The 19,305-nt window shown below is 43.5% G+C and overlaps 1 protein-coding gene across 5 annotated transcripts in view; it reads right to left on the bottom strand.

Moving 5' to 3' along the window:
• Positions 1–19,305, bottom strand: part of LOC111863031 — a 72,549-nt gene that overhangs the window by 4,218 nt on the left and 49,026 nt on the right. For 3 of the 5 annotated variants that reach the window (XR_004512863.1, XR_004512862.1, XM_023848966.2), the window contains one exon: positions 674–866. Coding sequence is in view for 2 of the 5 variants with exons in the window: in XM_023848966.2 (XP_023704734.1) it covers positions 674–866 (193 nt within the window). In the remaining 3 variants the exon portion in view is untranslated. Of the gene's footprint in view, positions 1–673; positions 867–8,946; positions 9,257–19,305 lie in introns of those variants that run through there. The other 2 variants (XR_002842534.2, XM_023848967.2) reach the window with 2 other exon arrangements.

The following is a 19,305-nucleotide window of genomic DNA, read 5'->3' on the forward strand; positions in this document are numbered from 1 at the left end:
TTCGGTAGGACTCCTTGGGCGGGCGATCAGCTCGTCGCAAGGCCTCTACCTGTACACAAACACAGAAAACCGGACACACACAAAAACTGAACATCCATGCCCTGAGTGGGATTCGAACCCACGATCCCGGTTTCCAAGCGAGGGAAGACAGTACATGCCTTAGACCGCTTAGCTACCGTGACCGGCCTACATATTTTTACCTGCAAGAAATTCCGTCCATGTCCTTTCCGTAACCTGAGGGTATATCTCTGAATCTAGTAATCTTTGTACAATAACCTATGATTGGAAATTACTGAACATAATCAAGATAAGAGACTACTTGCTTGCTACTGCTAAGATAGTGAAGAAAATTCGGTGCCGCATGACAAGATATTCTGCCAATCTGCCAATACTTAAAGATTAATATTTTCGGGATGTGATGGCATGTACCTAGTAGAGCATTACTAATGTTTCAGGGAGTTCTGCTGCCTGTCTTCTGCCCTGGAAGTTCCTCCGAAACGTGGGTAACTATTTACAAGACTGCATGACGTCAAGGCTCAAATGAATTAATCTTCATATTACCAGATGTGAAAGTCTCAAATCTGGAAGGTGCATAAATATTACTCAAGGGTAAACTGTCACAGAGTCAGTTTTTCATTCTGGTATGTTGAGAATGCTTTAACCTGCATCATACCCGTTACTGAACTCGTCTTCCTGTCGGCATACTCGCTCTGCTCTGGTCCTAGGAATCCTGGGATCGTGGAGAGGCATGTGAGCTCCAAGTGGCCTAGAGATCCCATGTGAAGTTCCACAACGTCAAGAATGAGTTGGGCCGTCAGACGCTCTCGGTCCCGATGTGGGAAAAGCCTCAGTTGGCTCTCCTCCACCTGCAGAAGAAGCAGAAGACTTAGAAACATGAAGTCCTTCCTGGAAACTGCGGCTGTGTACCATAAAGTACAAGAACAATACTAAAAGGCTCGTGTTGGAACAGACAGAAAATTTAATTTTACAGTTTTGTGATATTTGTAGATCTCACAGAAGTCACTGTGAACATTACAATGTTCATGGATCTTACGTCGTGTAGCCCAGAAGATGTTTACCGACGTTTCGGATGGACGTGTTGCCTGCATTTTCTGGGCAGAACAGTAACCCCATAGGGGACAAACTGGTATTGTTATAGGGGCAGACAGGCCGAAGTTGGGATCCTGAGGATAGAAATGTGTGTAAATGAACGGTAAAAAAGAAATGAGGCGCTTGTAGAGGGTAAAATTGCTGGACACAGAGCTGGGAGTAAAGTGGTTCTGTGTGACAGGCGTGTGACATAGGAAAAGGAAATAATGATCCTAAAGGCCTTGTTCAGCGACAGAGTGGATGTGACGAAAACCAGGGGAAAAAATAGGGGCTGAAAAGAAGGCGTGGAAGGGGAAGGGCGCAAAGGTGAATGAATTCGATACCTCAACATGTCCAACTAATTTATATTAAAAAACAATATTACATATACATACATATAACTTAACAGAGAACAAATGTTAGGTCTTTGTTTCAGAATTAGTGTTATAGTACTGTTGTATGAAATATAAGTTAATTTTGTATAGAAAATTCTGATGACGAAATTGAGGGGATCAGGTCTTTCGAAGAATTTAGGATAGTTCGGAGGATAATATTGTCATGTGTACGAATAACTATAGATGGGGTTTTGTTTGGTAGTCGGATTTATAGGACACTTTCACCACACAAATCGTGACTACACTTTACAGATAACTGTCACACAAATACAAGTGTCCTCCGTCACGGGCTTCACTGCGCTGCTTGGTAATGCCTTCCAAGAGAGGAAGATCCTCTGTTCCCATGCTCACGCCCTCGCAGGCTGGCGGCCATCTCACACCAACCTCCCCACTCTTCTAACTGGCGTCTAAAGACTATCGGTTATTCAAAGTCAAAGTCACATTGCGACTGACGGTCAGTCAGTAAGTCTTGGTGTCGAGCCCCATCTTTGGCTCGTAACTAGATATTTATTACTGTTCGACGGTTATGATCTTGTTATTATGGGGCGCCATCTATGACAAGAGAGTGCAGTCTTTCGTGGGTCCGAGTCTCTTAGGACTCGCGACTATATTTTAGACGTCCCTTTTCGTCGCCTCCTACAATCGCAGGGTTCCATCCTACTTACATGCACTGAAGAGCAAGGCATTTCTGTACAGTTACGTGTAAGTAAGTAACATGGGTCAAAATTATCTATAAAAATATGATGGAAACACGTACAGGGCCTGCCAAAAGGAATGCTGGGAATTAAAACACCTGCAAATCAGGAACGAAAACGGATGTGACAATGTTGCTACCTGCAGTGTTGTCTTAAAACCGAACAGATTCACCGACGCACGTTGCCCGCGCGTTTCAAACGTAGCTAATGGTCAACAGCTTTGATTACGTGTTTTGTGCCACCAGTACAATGTCTGCCGTACGGCAGAATACAAACTACATGTTGTCCGAGACTTACAGTAGGTTATAAATAGCTTAAATCGCAGTTTGCCTCAAAGATGTACACAAAAATATGTGAACATCATAATTTTCCAAGTCGTAGCGTTTTCATTGATGAGGAAATATTTCACATCTCTTGACGTGACCATCGGCATAACTTTTGTCATATGGGGTAGTAAGCCTACCAGAGAACATTTGGAACACGAAATGAATGAGCCTAATGTGAATGTGTTGTAAGCGCTGACATATGAAAAAGTCCTCGTCCAATTTTTCTTTGATAGGTTTAATTCATTCTCAGACTTGTTGGAAAACTATACTCTTCCATAGCTAAACAACAATAATCTTACGCTTCTAACTGGACGGTTATTTTATTTTGTTCACACTGTTCGCGAATTTTTGAACATGAATTTCGTAAGTCGAAGGATAGGAAGAGAACGGCCAATTACGTGGCCCCCACGTCCTGATCTTGGGCCTTCGGACTTTTATATTTGTGACTATGTGAAAGACCACGTGTATAACTAAAGAGTGAATATGCCGCATTATCACATGTTATAGCGCGCATGGCAGTAGTAGGGCTGCAGGTGGGATGTATGGAGAGCTACAGACGAAGCTCGTTGTGAAGAGTTCAAACCTAACAACATTTCTATGTGTGCAATAAAGAGACGTTTTAACTGATAAATAATATACTGCCCATAATGCCGTCGTATCTGCTTGCGTCAGTAAGCTACAGCCCTCTATGAAGTGTGCAGTTGAGCAATGAGGTTAGGACATAGTGCCATGTATTGTACCTAGTTTCCAAGTGACTGGTAATTTATTATTTGGTGGTTTCGCAGTGACGTCAATTTGATTTCAGCCTTTATGGTTGAAACTGTTAGGCCTCTGTGTCATTTCGAGGCTGCCATGGTGAATAATTTATTTGGCATAACTGACTACCGAAACTTTGTTCATAATTTATTATTCTGACTGAATACAAGGTCATGTTATTTTGGAACTGGCCATGAACAATTTATCTCACATGACCCAGAATGAATGCTGTGAGAACTGAAAGATATAGTGCACCTGCTGAAATACGGAAATTAACAATGAAAGGGTTAAAATTTATCAAGTAGAATTGATGAAAAAACGGCGGTTGACCGATCTAGTTTGTTTGGTTCATAATACGAAAATATAATACCCATAGCGCTGTCATCAGTCAACAGCAATCCAGCCGAACAGACAATATCTGATAGTGCAATATACAATAAGTGATTCTTCATTCAGTAAAAGCGAAGGAAAGAAAAATTAAACAGTTATAAAGTTCATATTCTGAAACTGAACACGATAAATGGTGCGAGATTCTTCGTATATACGCTACAAGAATGTTACGAATTGCATAAACATTACTGTGATATAGCTACATATATCTAACGCCCTTCTTGGGACGCTAACATTTGTCGCTATACGAGATATTCTCCGCGATTTTATGAGCCCGAAGGTTGATTACTGTGTTCACAAGGGCCCGTCACTGAACATTATCCTCGGCCAGTTCAATCCAGTGCAAACCCCCCTACATATTTCAATAACATCCGCTCTAATATTGCCCTCCTATCTACGCACGGGTTTCCGACAAGAATTACACATGTGTCTGTGTGCATTTTATCACCCTAATAATATCTGGGGTAGAACACAAATTGTAAAGCTCTTTACTGTGCAGTTTCCTCATCCTTTTGTTGCTCCCCTCTCGGAGGTCTAGAAATTCATTTCTGCACTCTGATCTCAAGAGCCCTGAATCCAAACACTCCCCTTCGGGCGGAACACCAAGTGTCACACCGACACGCATCAACATAGCCGCATTTGTTTACTTCCCGAGTAACTGGAACTAAGGCTCTCTCAGCTGTAGTAATTATATAATATAAAGAGAAGTTATTTCAGAGAAATATGGAGCACGCGGTAACGTAGTTGATTGAGGCACTATGCTACAAGCCGGAAGGTCGCGGTTTCGAGTCCCGAAGTGGTGGATTTTTTTTTCAATTTAACCAAGCCTTCCAGCCGCACTATGGCCCAAGGGTCGACTCAGCCTCCAACAAAATTAAGTAGCTGGATTCTTCCTAGGGGTATAGGGCGGTCGGCGCGTAAGGCTGACAACCTCACCACCATCTGTGAGCCGATTGTCTAGAGAAAATGTGGGAGCCTCGACGTCTCACAATCCTATGGGCCTTCACGGCCTGTTACCTTAAGGTTGAAATGAAGTCTGTTTCGACTTAAGCTTTAAGTCGGGGAAGATGCAAACAAATGTAACGGCTTATACCCCGAGTGATATTGCATCATCGTACAGGGGATGGACAAAAATATGGAAACACCCAACAAAAAACACATTACCGTGACTAATATGGTGTAGGACAACCTCTGGCTTGCAGAACTGCTTGCAGTCTCCTTGGAATGGATAAATAGAGGTCCTGTATGATTTGCAAGGGAATCCTGTACCTTATCTTCCTGAAAAACATGGTAAGCTCTGTTATCAATGGTGGAGGTGGATAGCGCGCAAGCAGATTGCTCTCCAAAACAGACCACAAAGGCTCAATAATATTGATATCTGGTGATTGTGGGGGCCATGGCAGACGTGTCACTTCATCTTCGTTCTCAGAAAACCAGTCCTGGACGATGTGAGCTATGTGAACACAGGCATTGTTGGCTTGGTAAATGGCATCACCATTAGGGAACAAAGTTTGCACCATGGGATGGACCTGGTGGCCCAAAATGGCCACAAAGTCGTTGGCAGTGACGTGACCTTACAGGGTAATGATGGGTCCGACAGAATACCACGATATGGCTGCCCATACCATGATCGAACCCCCCCCTTTTTTTACTCTTGGCAGCAAACAATCTGGATCGTAAGCTTGGGATGGCGTTCTCCAGACGTAAACTCGGCCAGAAGTCGGAAACAGTGTGAAGGTGGACTCATCCGACCAAATGACCGTCTTCCATTGCTCCATAGTCCAGGTTTTATGACTTCGGCACTACACTGTCCTCTTAGTGGCACTTTGATCACTGATGAGTGGCTTTGGAATTGCAGCTCGTCCAGATATACCCTGCTCGTAGAGTTCCCTTCGTACTTTTTTTGGTGCTGACAGGCTTTGTGACCTTGACAGTCAGTTCAGCAGTCACTTTTGCAGCTGCAGTCTTCTTATTTTTCATCACAATCCTTCGCAATGTTGTTCTGTCTCGATCACTCAACACACATTTCCGTCCACGTTGGTGTTTATCGGATGCGGTTTTTTCAGTCCTCCTGTATACGGTCATAATCTTGGATCCTGTGGTGTTGGGCAGATACGACAGGGTGACCTACAAATGTCGCTAAAATAAACACTTCAATTCAGGCATGCATTTCACGAGGTGTTTCCATATTTTTGTCCATCCACTGTACTTAAGGAACTGCATATATCCTTTGAATGCATTAGGCCAACTGGGAATGAAGTTGCGTGCTCTGGAGGTAGGAACCTCGAGGAGCTGTACCACCTGAAGCAATACAGGGGACCTGGAACGGGAAATGTTTCCTAACGGCGCCATATTACCCGTACTTCATGAATGTGGAAAAAACCGGAAGTTTTGGGCCATTTGATGCTGACATAACTTCGAGCTCTTTTCTGTGTTCTCTGAGCAGTCACCACGAATATTAAGAGAGAGTGACACCGTTTTTAGGACTTCCTGCCCGGGGTATCTCCTTAAACAGGTTAATTTCGTTATTTAACGAGATTACACAGCGTCGATGATAGGGTGAATAATGTGTGTACAGCATAAAGCAAAATTGGTAGAGGAAACGAAGGTACCCAGAGAGACAACATAATCTCACTCCGTCTGCTACAAAGCCCGTATAACCTGACTTGGGTTTGAAGTCGGACGGCCGCGAAAAGCCGGCGACTAACCACCTGAGCTACGTCATGCCAGCCTCCGTGTAACTCCTCTTGCAACTGTGAGCCCATCTCGTTCCTGCCCTATAGTGCGCCCCCCCACCAAACACGAGAGGAAGAACTGTGCCCTCTCTACGAGAACAAAACTGTGTTGAACAGTCTTGGGGTGTATCGTTCTAGTTCCATCCTCAGGTGATAGGTTATCAATACTCTTAGTTACTATAGGATTCTGACGATGGTCTATAACACATAGAGATATTGGGTATTTGGACTTTATCCATTGTCCTGGTTTTAAGATAACTAAGACAAAACAAGACGTTTCGGAAACTGGATCTGTTTCCGTCCTCAGTTAGCCTCAATCACTGCTCCAGTGATTGAGGCTAGCTCTTTCTAAGGGACCCAACAGAATAGGTGTTTTCCCTCACCTGAGGACGGAAACAGATCCATATATATATATATATATGTATAAGGGAGTAAATACTGACAATGGACTTACTAATATGGATTATGACTGACAAATGACAGACCCGACCTCTCATCAGAGAGGGCACCCCAAATGGACAGGACAGTAACTTTCGTATAAGAAGAAAATATCTGGTCAAGAGCCCCAGCTGGGACTCGACACCAAGACAGACAGACTGACTGACCGTCAGTTGCAATGTGACTTTGACTTGACTTGATAAGGGAGTTTTATAATGTAACTGATTATTAGTGCACAGAAACAATCAGCGGAAACCACATACCTAAAGAAATCCCTATAGGCCGAAACATTTCGTAAACACATATAAATCGTAATTTAAGTCTTAAAGCTACATTCTACAACAACAGTTGTATTATAATACTGCTTCATACATAAGCCAATTAATATCTAGTGTGCCCATGTCAAGAACCGTGGAACTATACCTCCACTCCCCAGCATGGCTTCATGGCACAATGCTTATTTAATCAAGCACGGGACAACATTACTTTTACCTTTGAATGAATATATTTTAATTCCGAATTTTTCTACCGCTGATTAAATAAATGAATTGGTGGCAATGCCAGACAATAAAACGCTACCACATCGCAATACATTCATATGCATATTTCGTTAAGTTACGAGGAAGAGTCAGTAAACAGGTCACATATGAATATAAAACGTAAAACACGTGGCATTCGAGCCTATAAGAAAATAATTTCTAGACATATCCTCCACCAACAATGATACACTTGTCCCATCACTTTGCCCGTGCGTTGAAACCGGCAGCATACAAGTCTCATGCCTGTTCCAGTCACTACCGCACTTGTTCGGGAATCATCTGTGACTTTTGGACGTCTTTCTCCACCGAGTTGTTAACCGCTTTTGGCAACAAGCGCTTCCCAACGTAACCAGGAAACATTTCTCTATAAATATCCTTTGCATTGAGTCCCTTTTTCCACGGAAGCGCTCAACAGAACGCTACTCTTCGGCAGTGAACACCTTAAACACAGTCGCCATTTTGACCACTGAAATCAGCATATGAACATGAGCATGCGCATCTGCTACCTAGACTGTCATGAAGCTGGACTATGCTGCTACGTAATGATATAAATAGAAAACCTATTACGTTCATTTCAGACGCTTTACTTTCATTTGTGACCTATTTACCGGATCTCACTTGTAGCAATAAACAATGAATTCAAATAGAATTATCTGTACAGTGCTGACGCTGCATTTTCCACACGCTCCACTCACTAGATAACATTTGCAAACCCATACATTTTAACGTCAAACCGAAAACTGTCCATCATTCGGCTAAAGATAAGTTAAGTGTTTAAACATGTCTGTGAACCTCGAAATGTCAGAGTAGAATGTAACCAGAGGCTATTATTGTGAAACCAGAACCAGACCGTTAGAACTGTTTATTTCTGGAAGGCTATTAAAATTCTGGTCAGCCTCCATGCCCCTACGTCAGAGGGCACAGTAACGACATATTGTGTCAAAATATCTTCATAATACACAGGCCGGTGATGACATGAGAACACTTCAAAATTACCACTATACAAATATATATGACCGCCTGAATGTAATTCGTAATTCAAAACTAATACCGATTTCACAGGTAGTGTTCCATAATTTGCAAAACTAGTGCAGTTCCATTTGATGAGCTCTTTAACAAAATAAAAAGAAGATTCTGTGTGGAGGCAATATCTGTCTAAGTGTCTCGGATTTATTAGCATACGTGTATGAAGCAGTGGATAGATTTTGTCAGAATTCGACATGACAGACCCAAATTAATTTGAACATTACTAAGCCTATGTAGGCGAGCCGGGATAGCGCAGTGGGTATAGCTACTGGCTACGGGCTGAAGACCGAGAGGCCGGAGTTCGAGTTCCGTTAGGGTAAAGAATTTTCTCTTCTCCAATCGACCAGACAGGTTCTGGGGTCCAACAAACCTCCTATACAATGGGTACCGGGGGCTCTCTCCTTGGGAGTAAAGCGGCCGGGTCGTGAAACTGATCACTCAACTCCAACTAGAGCCGAGGTCAAGAAAATGTGGCTGCATACATCCACTCCCCCATACGACTTCAAGGCGTAGTGCTTAATTAGCTAAGCACAGGGACAACTTTATCTTTACCTTACCTTAAGCTAAGAATATGTAGAGAAAATGCAATGAACTTCAAGGAACTCTTTGGAAAGTTTGTGAACTATGAGAATGTTATGGATTGCACCATCTCCATTCTTGTTACATGTGGGTATGTATCAGTAAAGACGTCACAGTATGTAAGAACTATTCCGGTCAGCCAATTTCTCAACTTGCCACCCGCTTTCACGAACCACAATTAGTTGTAACACAATCTTACTCTAACTATAACTCTTCGTAACTGGGAACAGTGCGAACACCACATAAACTAAAGGCTTCACTTCTGACTTCTTGGTCTGTAGTCTGCTGGACTCTGCTTAACTCTCCTTGGCTGACTCACTGTCTGTCGGTCTGTTATCACCTTCTTCAACAGAAGAGTTATAGCGTCCATAGCCGTTACTGTGTTCTGACCGGTTCGTTGCCTTGGGAACAACCTTCACCAGTCCGTTGCAACAGAAACGTACTCATATGAGTTACCTAAGAATCAGCGTCTTTGTACGCAATAGATCACTTTGCAACCGCTCTTACGCCCTTTATTTTCTGATGTTGATTGGGTTCCGGTGGCAATGAAAGTCTTCCTCAGGATCGTTTACGGGTCTTGGATTATGAGACAAAGGGTAATGATAATGCGACTGCACACATTACAATTGCTTACTGGTTTAATATATTATTTGCAGAACACTTCTATCCGTCGGAATTACCAAATTAGAAGTCCCCCTTGAAGCCCGGACTATATCCTTGAGTTTGGGGACATTAATTCTCCCACCCTCGCAGATATATGTCTTCATTGCTTCTCATTCGATCATTCAAACGGAAGGCGGGTGTTACAACTTTGAATCCTCCAATTCCTTCTTACAATTTTATCTTCGAAGCCGCTGGTCCAGCGATATTCCCAACGATTCCTGAGACCTCGCTGGACTGCAGCTGCGAAGTGTAATATTTCAAACGATAAGCGGCATCCTTTGCTCATAATATATGTATTTATATTGGCTTCACGTAACAACGGACACTATGGCACCACTATTCCGTGCCGCAGGGATATAAGTGTCAGTTGTTTATACTCCGCTTACACCAAGTCTTACTCTTAATATTCCAATTTAATCACTAGCTTAAATTGGACGACTTCAACTTCCTCCGTCGAATTCGTTACTGAGCGCCTGGCACTGCCTCTACTATTGCGGCTTTCAGGCGTCATATCACACTATAAACCGGACCATGTTGTGCCATGTTAAATTCCTGGTAACCATGGATATTCAGTTGGGCGATTTCAATAACTCTTATATCTGAAAGTTACCCCGAGAGAAGTCCAAACTGAGGTACTCTTCTTAAGGGCTTACACTTTCCACGTTTCCTTTATTACCTAAGTGAAGAAATTTTCCGTTTCGTTCGCATTCTCTGCTGTTTTCGCCGATTTAATTGTAAACAGAGAATTAACTGCTCTATACGTGTGTGTATATTCGTAGCAGCCGATGTCTGTGTGTTCACAGGACCAGATCGTCTAAGTTCGTCTCATATAAGTCGTACATACATTCATTCGAAGAATGTAGCTACGTATCGGAAAATATTTTACAGTAAACTGTACCTAAAAATAAAGCTATTGTTTAATTAATTAAGCGCCACTCCATGAACACATATGTGGAAGTTGAGGAATAACTCCACCTTTCCTCACCTTGGCACTAGAAGAAAGTAAGTTGTCAGCTTCACGCTCCTGCCGCTTTATTCATGAGAAAATCACTTCCTGTAGGCTGGGTTGGCCTCAGAGCCAGTTTCGACGCAGTGGGAAAGAGAAAAATACTGCCTCTGCCGTTAATCGAACCCCAGCGTCCAACCCGTAGCCCGTCCATATATCGACAACGAATTTATACCTTAAAGAGTAAGTGTGACACACAAATTCGTTTTATAATTTGCAATGAACGTAGCTTTTACAGGAACAGTTATTATTTTCCTGAATGACATTAATATTCTGTCCATGTAACGCAAATCAAGTGTTTTCTGTGGGTAGAGATCGATTCCCAAATATTTAGATGGATTTAAGGCTCCATGTGTTAAAACAGAGAGAGGTCTAGTACCACGTAGCGCCGTATCGCCCGGGTACCCTATGCATTGACCTCGGTATGCCTGTATACAATGAACTGACTGTAGTTGTCTTGCAGTTGACCAAGTCGGGTCAGACGGGAAGCAGAGTTCGCGCCATATCGATTCCACACGTACAGGATCGATAGTTACCTGTTCCCTAAATATCTCGACAGCAACAAACAGCTGTAGCTGTTGAATAATGCATTCCGTGCGCGGGAACTGGAGGGCAGCGCCACTGTCATGAACCGCGGCGACTGCCACAGCGAAACAGTGACAGGGGAACCACTTCCCAGGAAAATTGCATCACGTGATTGTGTTACATAACCTGAATTATTAGTCGTTTGTTTCGTGCGTGTCATACGCTATCATGTGTCATGTTAAATTGTCCTCTTGTTCTTAACTGGAAACAACGTGCTGTACATGATTGTTTCAAGGGCAAATTCTTTTATCAACAAAAAATATATAGGGGTCACCCATAGCTCAGTCGGTATTGCGACTGACAACGGTCTACGGGCTGAACAGCTGAGGAATAGGGGTTAGGTTCCCGGAAATGCCATGGAATTTTTCTCTTCTCCACAGCGTCCACCCAGCCTCCTATACAAGAGGCAAGAAGGGATATTTTCTTCGGGGTAAAGCGGCTCGAGCGTGAAGCCTACTACTCATCTCCGTCAAGTGAAGGGCTACGAGTACTTCCACTGCTCCCTGGCGTCTTCACGGCGTGGTATTTGCTTAATTAATTACAGGTGTAAAATTCATCTTTTTACCTTACATCCGATTTACATGAATTTCGAAGTGACGCGATTTCATATACTTTTAACGGAATCTTTTTGTAAAGACTAAATATAGTAATTAGTATTATATTCGGGATTAGTGGAGTTTTGGGCTTTGTCTGTCGTCCGGTATTCCAATGAACACAGAGTTTCGGGAACCGGTACTGTTTCCGTCTTGATGTGAAGGGATGCATATAATATTGCGGTTAAATCTTCCTAAAGGAGTAGGTGTCTCCCAGCTCCTCACCTGAGCACGGAAATAAAGTCAACTTTCGATACGTTTTTCTTTAGAATACCAGACGGTGGACAAAGTAAAAAAATCCAGTAATCCAGGATGTTATAACCCATTACCAGAACTGTAAATCTACCTGATACTACGTGCCCCCCCTCCCCACACAAGAAATGATGGCTAGTCAACAGAGCCGTGATAGCGCAGTCGCTATAGTGACTGGCTATGAGCTGGACGACCGAGGAGTCGGAGTTCGAATCCTGATTGGGTCAAGAACGGCAATAACACTTAATTTTAAACACTATATTCAACATGTTGTGACGTATCTGCGCTATGCAGGACACCCCCTCCCCAGCCAAAGGTGATGTAACAGCGTCGGAGAGCTGTCGCTGCTACGGTAACAGGCCAGCCAACACTCTGCCCCCGTCCCCCGCGGTGACGTAACAGCACTTCTCACTATGACGTAACCGGGGATACCGCTGTTGACACAGGCAACAGGGAACGATATAAAAAGCCGGCTGAGCAGTATGTGAGGAGAGTCTGTGATGAGGAGCGACACAGTGCGGATCGTGAAGTCGCCCACTGCAGTTGAAGTCTAGCAGTCACCGAGTGCAGCGGAAGTAATTGTGATATTGCCCATGGCAGTAATTGTGTTATTGTGAATTGTATGAAGGTGAGAGCGAATTTGTAATAAAGTCGCCAGATCTAGAACGGCGTGATGTTACTTGTCACGTTATACACCCAACACGTGACAATATTTTCATGTAAATTAAAGAGAGTGAAACCAAAGGATTAACAAAAGTTACTGAAACTGGATGTGAAAGTAAGATTCGTGTTCAACTGGCTAAATGGATGGCTCGAAGTTCTGCCTTTACAATCACGGCGTTGAATAACGTTCTGAGGTCCTCACGACGAAGACTTCACATTCTGGTCTACTGGGTTGTGGCACCATGCAGCCTGGTAAGTAGACATCAAAGCTTAGGAGGAACATGTTGTCTCCGTCTTCTAAGTCGAAGTGCGTGATGTTGAGGTGTTACAGCCACTGTTCCACTCCACTATTTATAGGCCCCAAACTAAGCCAGTTTCTCGCCGTACACTCCTTGACCCGGAAGCTAAAGGCATATTGTTCTTTACCCACAAGATTAAACGATCTCACAAACCAGATGACAGTATTGTGACGTACACACCCGTTGTTCGACAACGACTCGGTAAATGCATTCCCGTGAGAGCCAACACGCCCAATAGGATATCCATTACTAGCCAACGGACCGGTAAACACGCTTCCTTAACAATAGAGGCTATTTTCTGTGTGGTCCGTGCCGAAGGGTTATAAAACAACACATTCAGAAGACGCGAAGCACTCCCGTGTGGAGGCGGCGTCGAATACATCCATCGTGACCCTGCGAGTCGTAAGAGGCGACCAAGAGGGAAGTGTCAAATCTGAGAAAGTAATATATGGTCGCGAGTACTAAGGGACACGGCTGAGGAAGGCTGTGCTGGCAAGGACCAGCAGCTTATAAAAAAAGACAGACCCGTCCTTTCGTCAGAGAAGGCGCCCCACAAAAAACACCAAGACTTACTTACTGACTGACTGACTAACCGTCAGTCGCAATGTGACTTTGACTTTGAGACGCGACGCGACCAACAAACAAAAGACAGATCCGTCTTCTCGTCAGAGAGGGCGCCTCACAATAACAAGACCGTTACTGTCAAACAGTAATAAAGATCTGGTCACAAGCCTCAGATTGGGCTCGACTTCACGAGTGACTGACTGACTGACCGTCAGTCGCAATGTGACTCTGACTTTGATTTTGACGCGACCAAGTAGAGCAGTTGAGTTTAGAAGTGAAGAGTCAAGGTTCGAGAAGCCAGCCTACCAGGATGTGAGGTTGGGGAGCAGAGGAACTGAATTGAGTCGAGTCTTCTGAATTAGCGGCTGCAGGATAATGACAAGAAGACTTCGTGTGTGATTTGAAATTATAAGTAAGACTGTGACAAATCCGTTGTCAGGACACGACTAGTGAAGACTGAGAATCCTAGTGCCTGCGGAACGGTGAACCGGAAAGCGTGTAGAATAGCGATAGAGCTGTAATGAATCTTCGGGGCTCATAAAAACGATTCCTATCCAAAGAACGGGTTAAGTGCATTCTCGGTTCAGTTATGCAGTGCTCAGCAGAAATTCAGGTTTGTCGGCATCACTAGGTTCCCTACAGCTTCCAGCGCCATAGATGCAATAGTCTCACCAATTCCCTTACCAAGAGCTCCGATCAACTTCCCACTTTATGTCCCACCGTCGACCGTAAATTTCACGCATCGCTAGGTAAAGACCACAGACTGGAACATTTAAGCACAGACAATGATATTTACTCGTAAAAGCGTCTTAAACTAATCTAATACTATGGAGAACAGACCTTTCTGAGATGCTGATAGTGGCTCAGTTAGTAAAGAAATTCTCAATGCTGCATGTAACCCAAAGTATAATTACCGTGTTGACAAGAGCCTGGAACTTATAGCAACCGCATCCAGTCCACACCCTCACCCACACCCAATTTACTTAAGAATCGACTGTCATATCCTCTCACATGGCCAAAGTTTCCCAAACCGTTCCTTCCCTCCTGTTTTCCCTATTAAAATTGTGTATATGGTTCTCATACTATCCATGGAAAGGCACACGTCACTCAGGCTACCCCCACTAGTTTTATAATCATAATAATATTTAGTGCACACACCAAATTAAGAAAATCCTCGTCGTGTAAACTTACGCTATGTATATCAACATAAGACGCATGGGAGGCAGCACACAAAAATAAGGAACATGTTTCAATTTTTTCAAGCTTCAAATTAATCAAAATAATATAACTCAGGTCCTGCCTAATAGAAAACACACTGTATCCCCATCAAAACGACCAGTCGGTTAATACTGTTTATAGAAATGACTGCTCTTCATTCTGAGAAACATTTAATAATCATAAATAAAATCAATGAGAGTTCACTAAGTCTAAAAAGGGCAGATGTAACAAACGTGCATTATAGAGTTAACAGTCACAAGTGTTTGTAACATTTGATACAAGAAAACCTTTCATTTAGTTTGTAACTAAATATTTTTAATATAACGTTATTTTAATTTGTCATGAAAATTAATGCTCACTGGCAACACTTAAAGGGTTCTTTTTGGCATGAAAATATCGCATTTGGAGGGGCGAAACAAAACCAACAATAGCCTTGGTAGGGATACCCGGAGTTGCGACCGAGTGCCCCCGGGACACATGTCCACGGGGTCTCCTGTAGACGACCCTGCCCGGTTCCACATCTGAAGGAGCCACAAATAAATGAGAAAAATTTAAATCATTTCGAGAGATTGAAAATGTCATGGGTGCCATGATACGTGCAGAGGACGCGGAAACTGCAGCAACTTCCACATTCATTTGTCAGGTTTATTACAAAGTAACTAAATCAAATGGACGCCACATCGAAATCTTACTCACTCTGCATCGTTCAAGGTTTCTGTAAACACAGCACCTGTATCAGACTCCAGTGTTCCCTTGTCTGGCTCACATGTAGGACAAGCGGAAACTTCTCTTCGTTTTCATGGGTTCAAGCAAATATTGTGACATGACGCCTGAAAGTCGGAATAGTGGAGTCAGCTCGGAAGATGATTTCCTAGGCAACGAGAATTAACAGAGCAAATTCCCATGGGGTTATTACACGTGCACCTCTGTGAAGAAACCCGACTCTGGAACTGGAGGTGTTTCGGTGGTGACTCGTGCTACGTTCGGCAGTTACCGCAGATACGAAATACAGAACTGTTCAAGGAGGTGTTTCAACGGAGAGCAATTTGGCCAGTAGAGAACATCCCGTGTGGAGGTGGGGTTGAATCCCTCCACCGTAACCCTGCGAGTCGTAGGAGGCGACAAAAAGGAAAGTCTCGAACCTGAGACAGCAAAATATGATCACAAGTCCCACGGGACTCGGACGCGAGAATAACGACGCTGGCGAGGGTCAGCAGCAATAGTAAAAGACAGACCCGTCCTCTCATTAGAGATAGCGGCTCACATAAAAAAACCCGCAACTGTCTGACAGTAATAAAAATCTCGTCGTAAGCCCCAGATGGGTGCTTTATTCCAAGACACACTGGCTGACTCAACGTCGATCGTAACATAAGACTCAGACTCAGCAGAGAACGAACGGGAGACTAGTACGGAACAGAACTTTTCTTCGTACAGACTTGATTCACGGAGCACCCAATAGTTGAAGTGTTGAAGGCGTCAATTCGTGTGTGCAATTGTACGAGAACACCAATAAATCCATCCATCCGTTATTTTCGTCATGTCTAAAGACGAGAAGCTAACACAAGAGAGATAACCACGAAAGAAAGGTATCCAAAATAAGAAATTTACACATCAGAAACTGTCATACACGCATCCGGATTATATCGGAAAAGAAAACTCTGAAAGTTTTTTCTTAATTCGCTGCTTACGCAAGCGCCGCCATTTTTCTGCCACCATGTTAGGAATCACCTGGACAGAGAAATGGCTGGGAGATGGATCAGCAGAAGTGGACCAACTGCTTGGCCTCCTAAGTCGCCAGATTTAACCAAACTGGAATTTTTCTTCTAGGGTTATGTGAAGAACATTGTCTACCAGGTTAAGATCAAAGACCTTCAACACCTGAAAGCCCGCACAGGGGATGCTGTGGCTAAGGTAACGCTAAATATTGAACGAGGTCGAATATCGCCTGGATATTTGTCATGCCACCAAGGGAGCCCACACTGAATTTTATTGAGAAAGTTATATACGCAGAAAATACTTTGACAGTTTCCCTTTGCAATGGTGTAACCCATATATGTGTGTAATAAATGCTTACTGAGATATATTTTATTATTTTGGATACCTTTTATAAGAACACCCTGCATAACATTTAATGGCAAAGCTCACAATCTAGATCCTTAATTGAAGGTAAAGCCCTTAAGATACAACAAATAAGCCTGCAGTAACTGAGAACTGTTCAAATATTACAACATCAGATACAGAATAGCCTCCAGCCCAGTACCAACACAACATGGACTGAAAAGTAGAACCCTGCACGGCGTCATTACGTACAGTTCCTATCTTTTAGCTAGACCACTGTTGTGCGCAGTACAGACCAAGGGACTGCTGACGGTGTAAGGAGCATCACTTTCCCCATACTTCTTGTCCTACTTACGTAAGCCACGTACTAAGAATTGTCGTCAGCGGCGGCTTCTGTGTGTTCACGTCTACCCACACAACATAACTTATATACATGTAGTGGGTTACTTTGTAACAACCGTCATGCTAGGACCAGCTCAAAGGACCTGCCTTGCACAGTAATAACTCAAAAGTCTGCCATATAAAATCCATTGTATGCTTATGTCCTATACAGTATTTCAGTATTATAAAAGAGCAGTTGGTACAATAGGGACCCAGGAAACTTTACACTGTCTAGGAACTCGCCATCAGATGATTAATTACAATCTGAAACGGATTTCACATTTAATCTTTGGTTTCTTTGCTTTCGGGCAACCACAAAGCAAGTCCCTCTGAGAGGCCAGTAGTCGCATAGCTGGTCAAGAAAATCCCGTCCTTTTAGGGAACCCAGAAATCTATTACCTTGTACATAACAGCTTCACACTTGTGTATATTACGAAGCACACGAATTTAGTCCACAGCCTTAATTCTACTGGTTAAAGAGTCTATTAATTACGTATTATTCTGCCACGTAGGCATCGGCATCTCAAGTGATCTCTTCCATTCACGTTTATCAACTAAAACTTGTCTGAATTTGCCAACTCTCCTGTGCACCCTGTACGTGTAGATCCAAATATTTCCATCCTCCTGGATTCAATCGCCGAACACAGTTGCCGCGCGGTATGAGGCATGAACCGTCTTCTACCTCTCGAAAGCTGGGGTCGTGGGTTCGAACCCCACTCAAGGCATGGATGTCTGCATGTGTTTATTCTGTGTTTGTGTTTTCTGTGTGCAGGTAGCGGCCTTACGATTGGCTGATCGCTCGTCCAAGGAGTCCTACCGACTGTGTAAAAAAGATTACGAAACTGCAGAAGAGGCCAGGCCCAACAGAGAGCTGTAGAGCCATTGATGAATGAGTGGTTGAATAATATATGGTGAAGAGTATAAATTATGAACCTCCTCATTATCGAATTTTATTCAGCCTCCATTTCCTCCAAGTTACTTCAACATCCTGTTCTCAAGAACCATTGATGTGCGTTCTCTTACAATGAGATGACTTTCTTTCATGCTCATAATAACAGGCAAAATGACACTTTGGTATTCAAGAACTCCTACTGAAATTTCTATGAGTATATTCTTACCGGGAAGGATATAAGACTCGGGAAATTAGAAAATCCAAGGACATAAGACAAACTAAGACAACAGAAAGGAACCTTACCGCCAGTGAGAATCTAACCCAGCAAGTATCAGCCTAACACCGCGTGTGCACTGGATGAAAGTGAGTAAACAGCTTCTAGCTCTGGCTACGTTTAGCATCCGTACCCACTGAGCAGGTTGAGTGAGCCCCGGAACAAATTTGAGCGTGAGGAAGAAGAGAAGGGACCTCGCTAGCACAGGGAATGAACCTCGGCCGTCCGCTTGTAGGTAATTTACGTACCGACATATTTCTGCTTCTCTAAGACCTTCTAAAGGATAACATACACGAATCAAAGTACAGATCGGCAACACATAACGTTATAGTGTACGTATAATAAGTGTATAAAGTTATTGTCTGAAAACTTGAAAGGAAAAGTACTTGGGAGACCTAGATGCAGATGGAACGATATTAAATTTTGTTTTAAAGATACGGGTTATAAGGGTATAGACGTGATTCAACTCGATATGAAAAGGGCAATGTTTATGGACGTTATGAACACGACAAGGGACCTCCAGGTTCCGTAAAATATGGGGAAAATCTGCACCTGTTGTGACACTACTAGCTTCTTGAAAACACTTTCCTCCACTGTGTTAGCTCCCGGTAATCTCCTGACCTTGTTACGCCGCAGCGACAGGGGGCGTGAAGGTATCCTCCGCTGCCGCCACGGTTATGCCGTGAGTCGGGGGACGTGGAGGTATCCCTCCTCGCCTCCACTTGTTCATGCTGTAATGAGTTAACACCATCATCCCTAGCTTACCCTCAGCTAGGATTCTCCTCTTCGGGGTTTCCTTTTCGGTAACTGCTGCCACCATCTATTCTCTGCTCTTTCAATTGTTGGGACTACTCCCTGGCATGTAGTCATACCCCTTCTTGGCCGCTCT

The sequence above is a fragment of the Cryptotermes secundus genome, unplaced genomic scaffold (genome assembly GCF_002891405.2).
Source record: "Cryptotermes secundus unplaced genomic scaffold, Csec_1.0 scaffold1088, whole genome shotgun sequence".
Classification (NCBI taxonomy): domain Eukaryota; kingdom Metazoa; phylum Arthropoda; class Insecta; order Blattodea; family Kalotermitidae; genus Cryptotermes; species Cryptotermes secundus.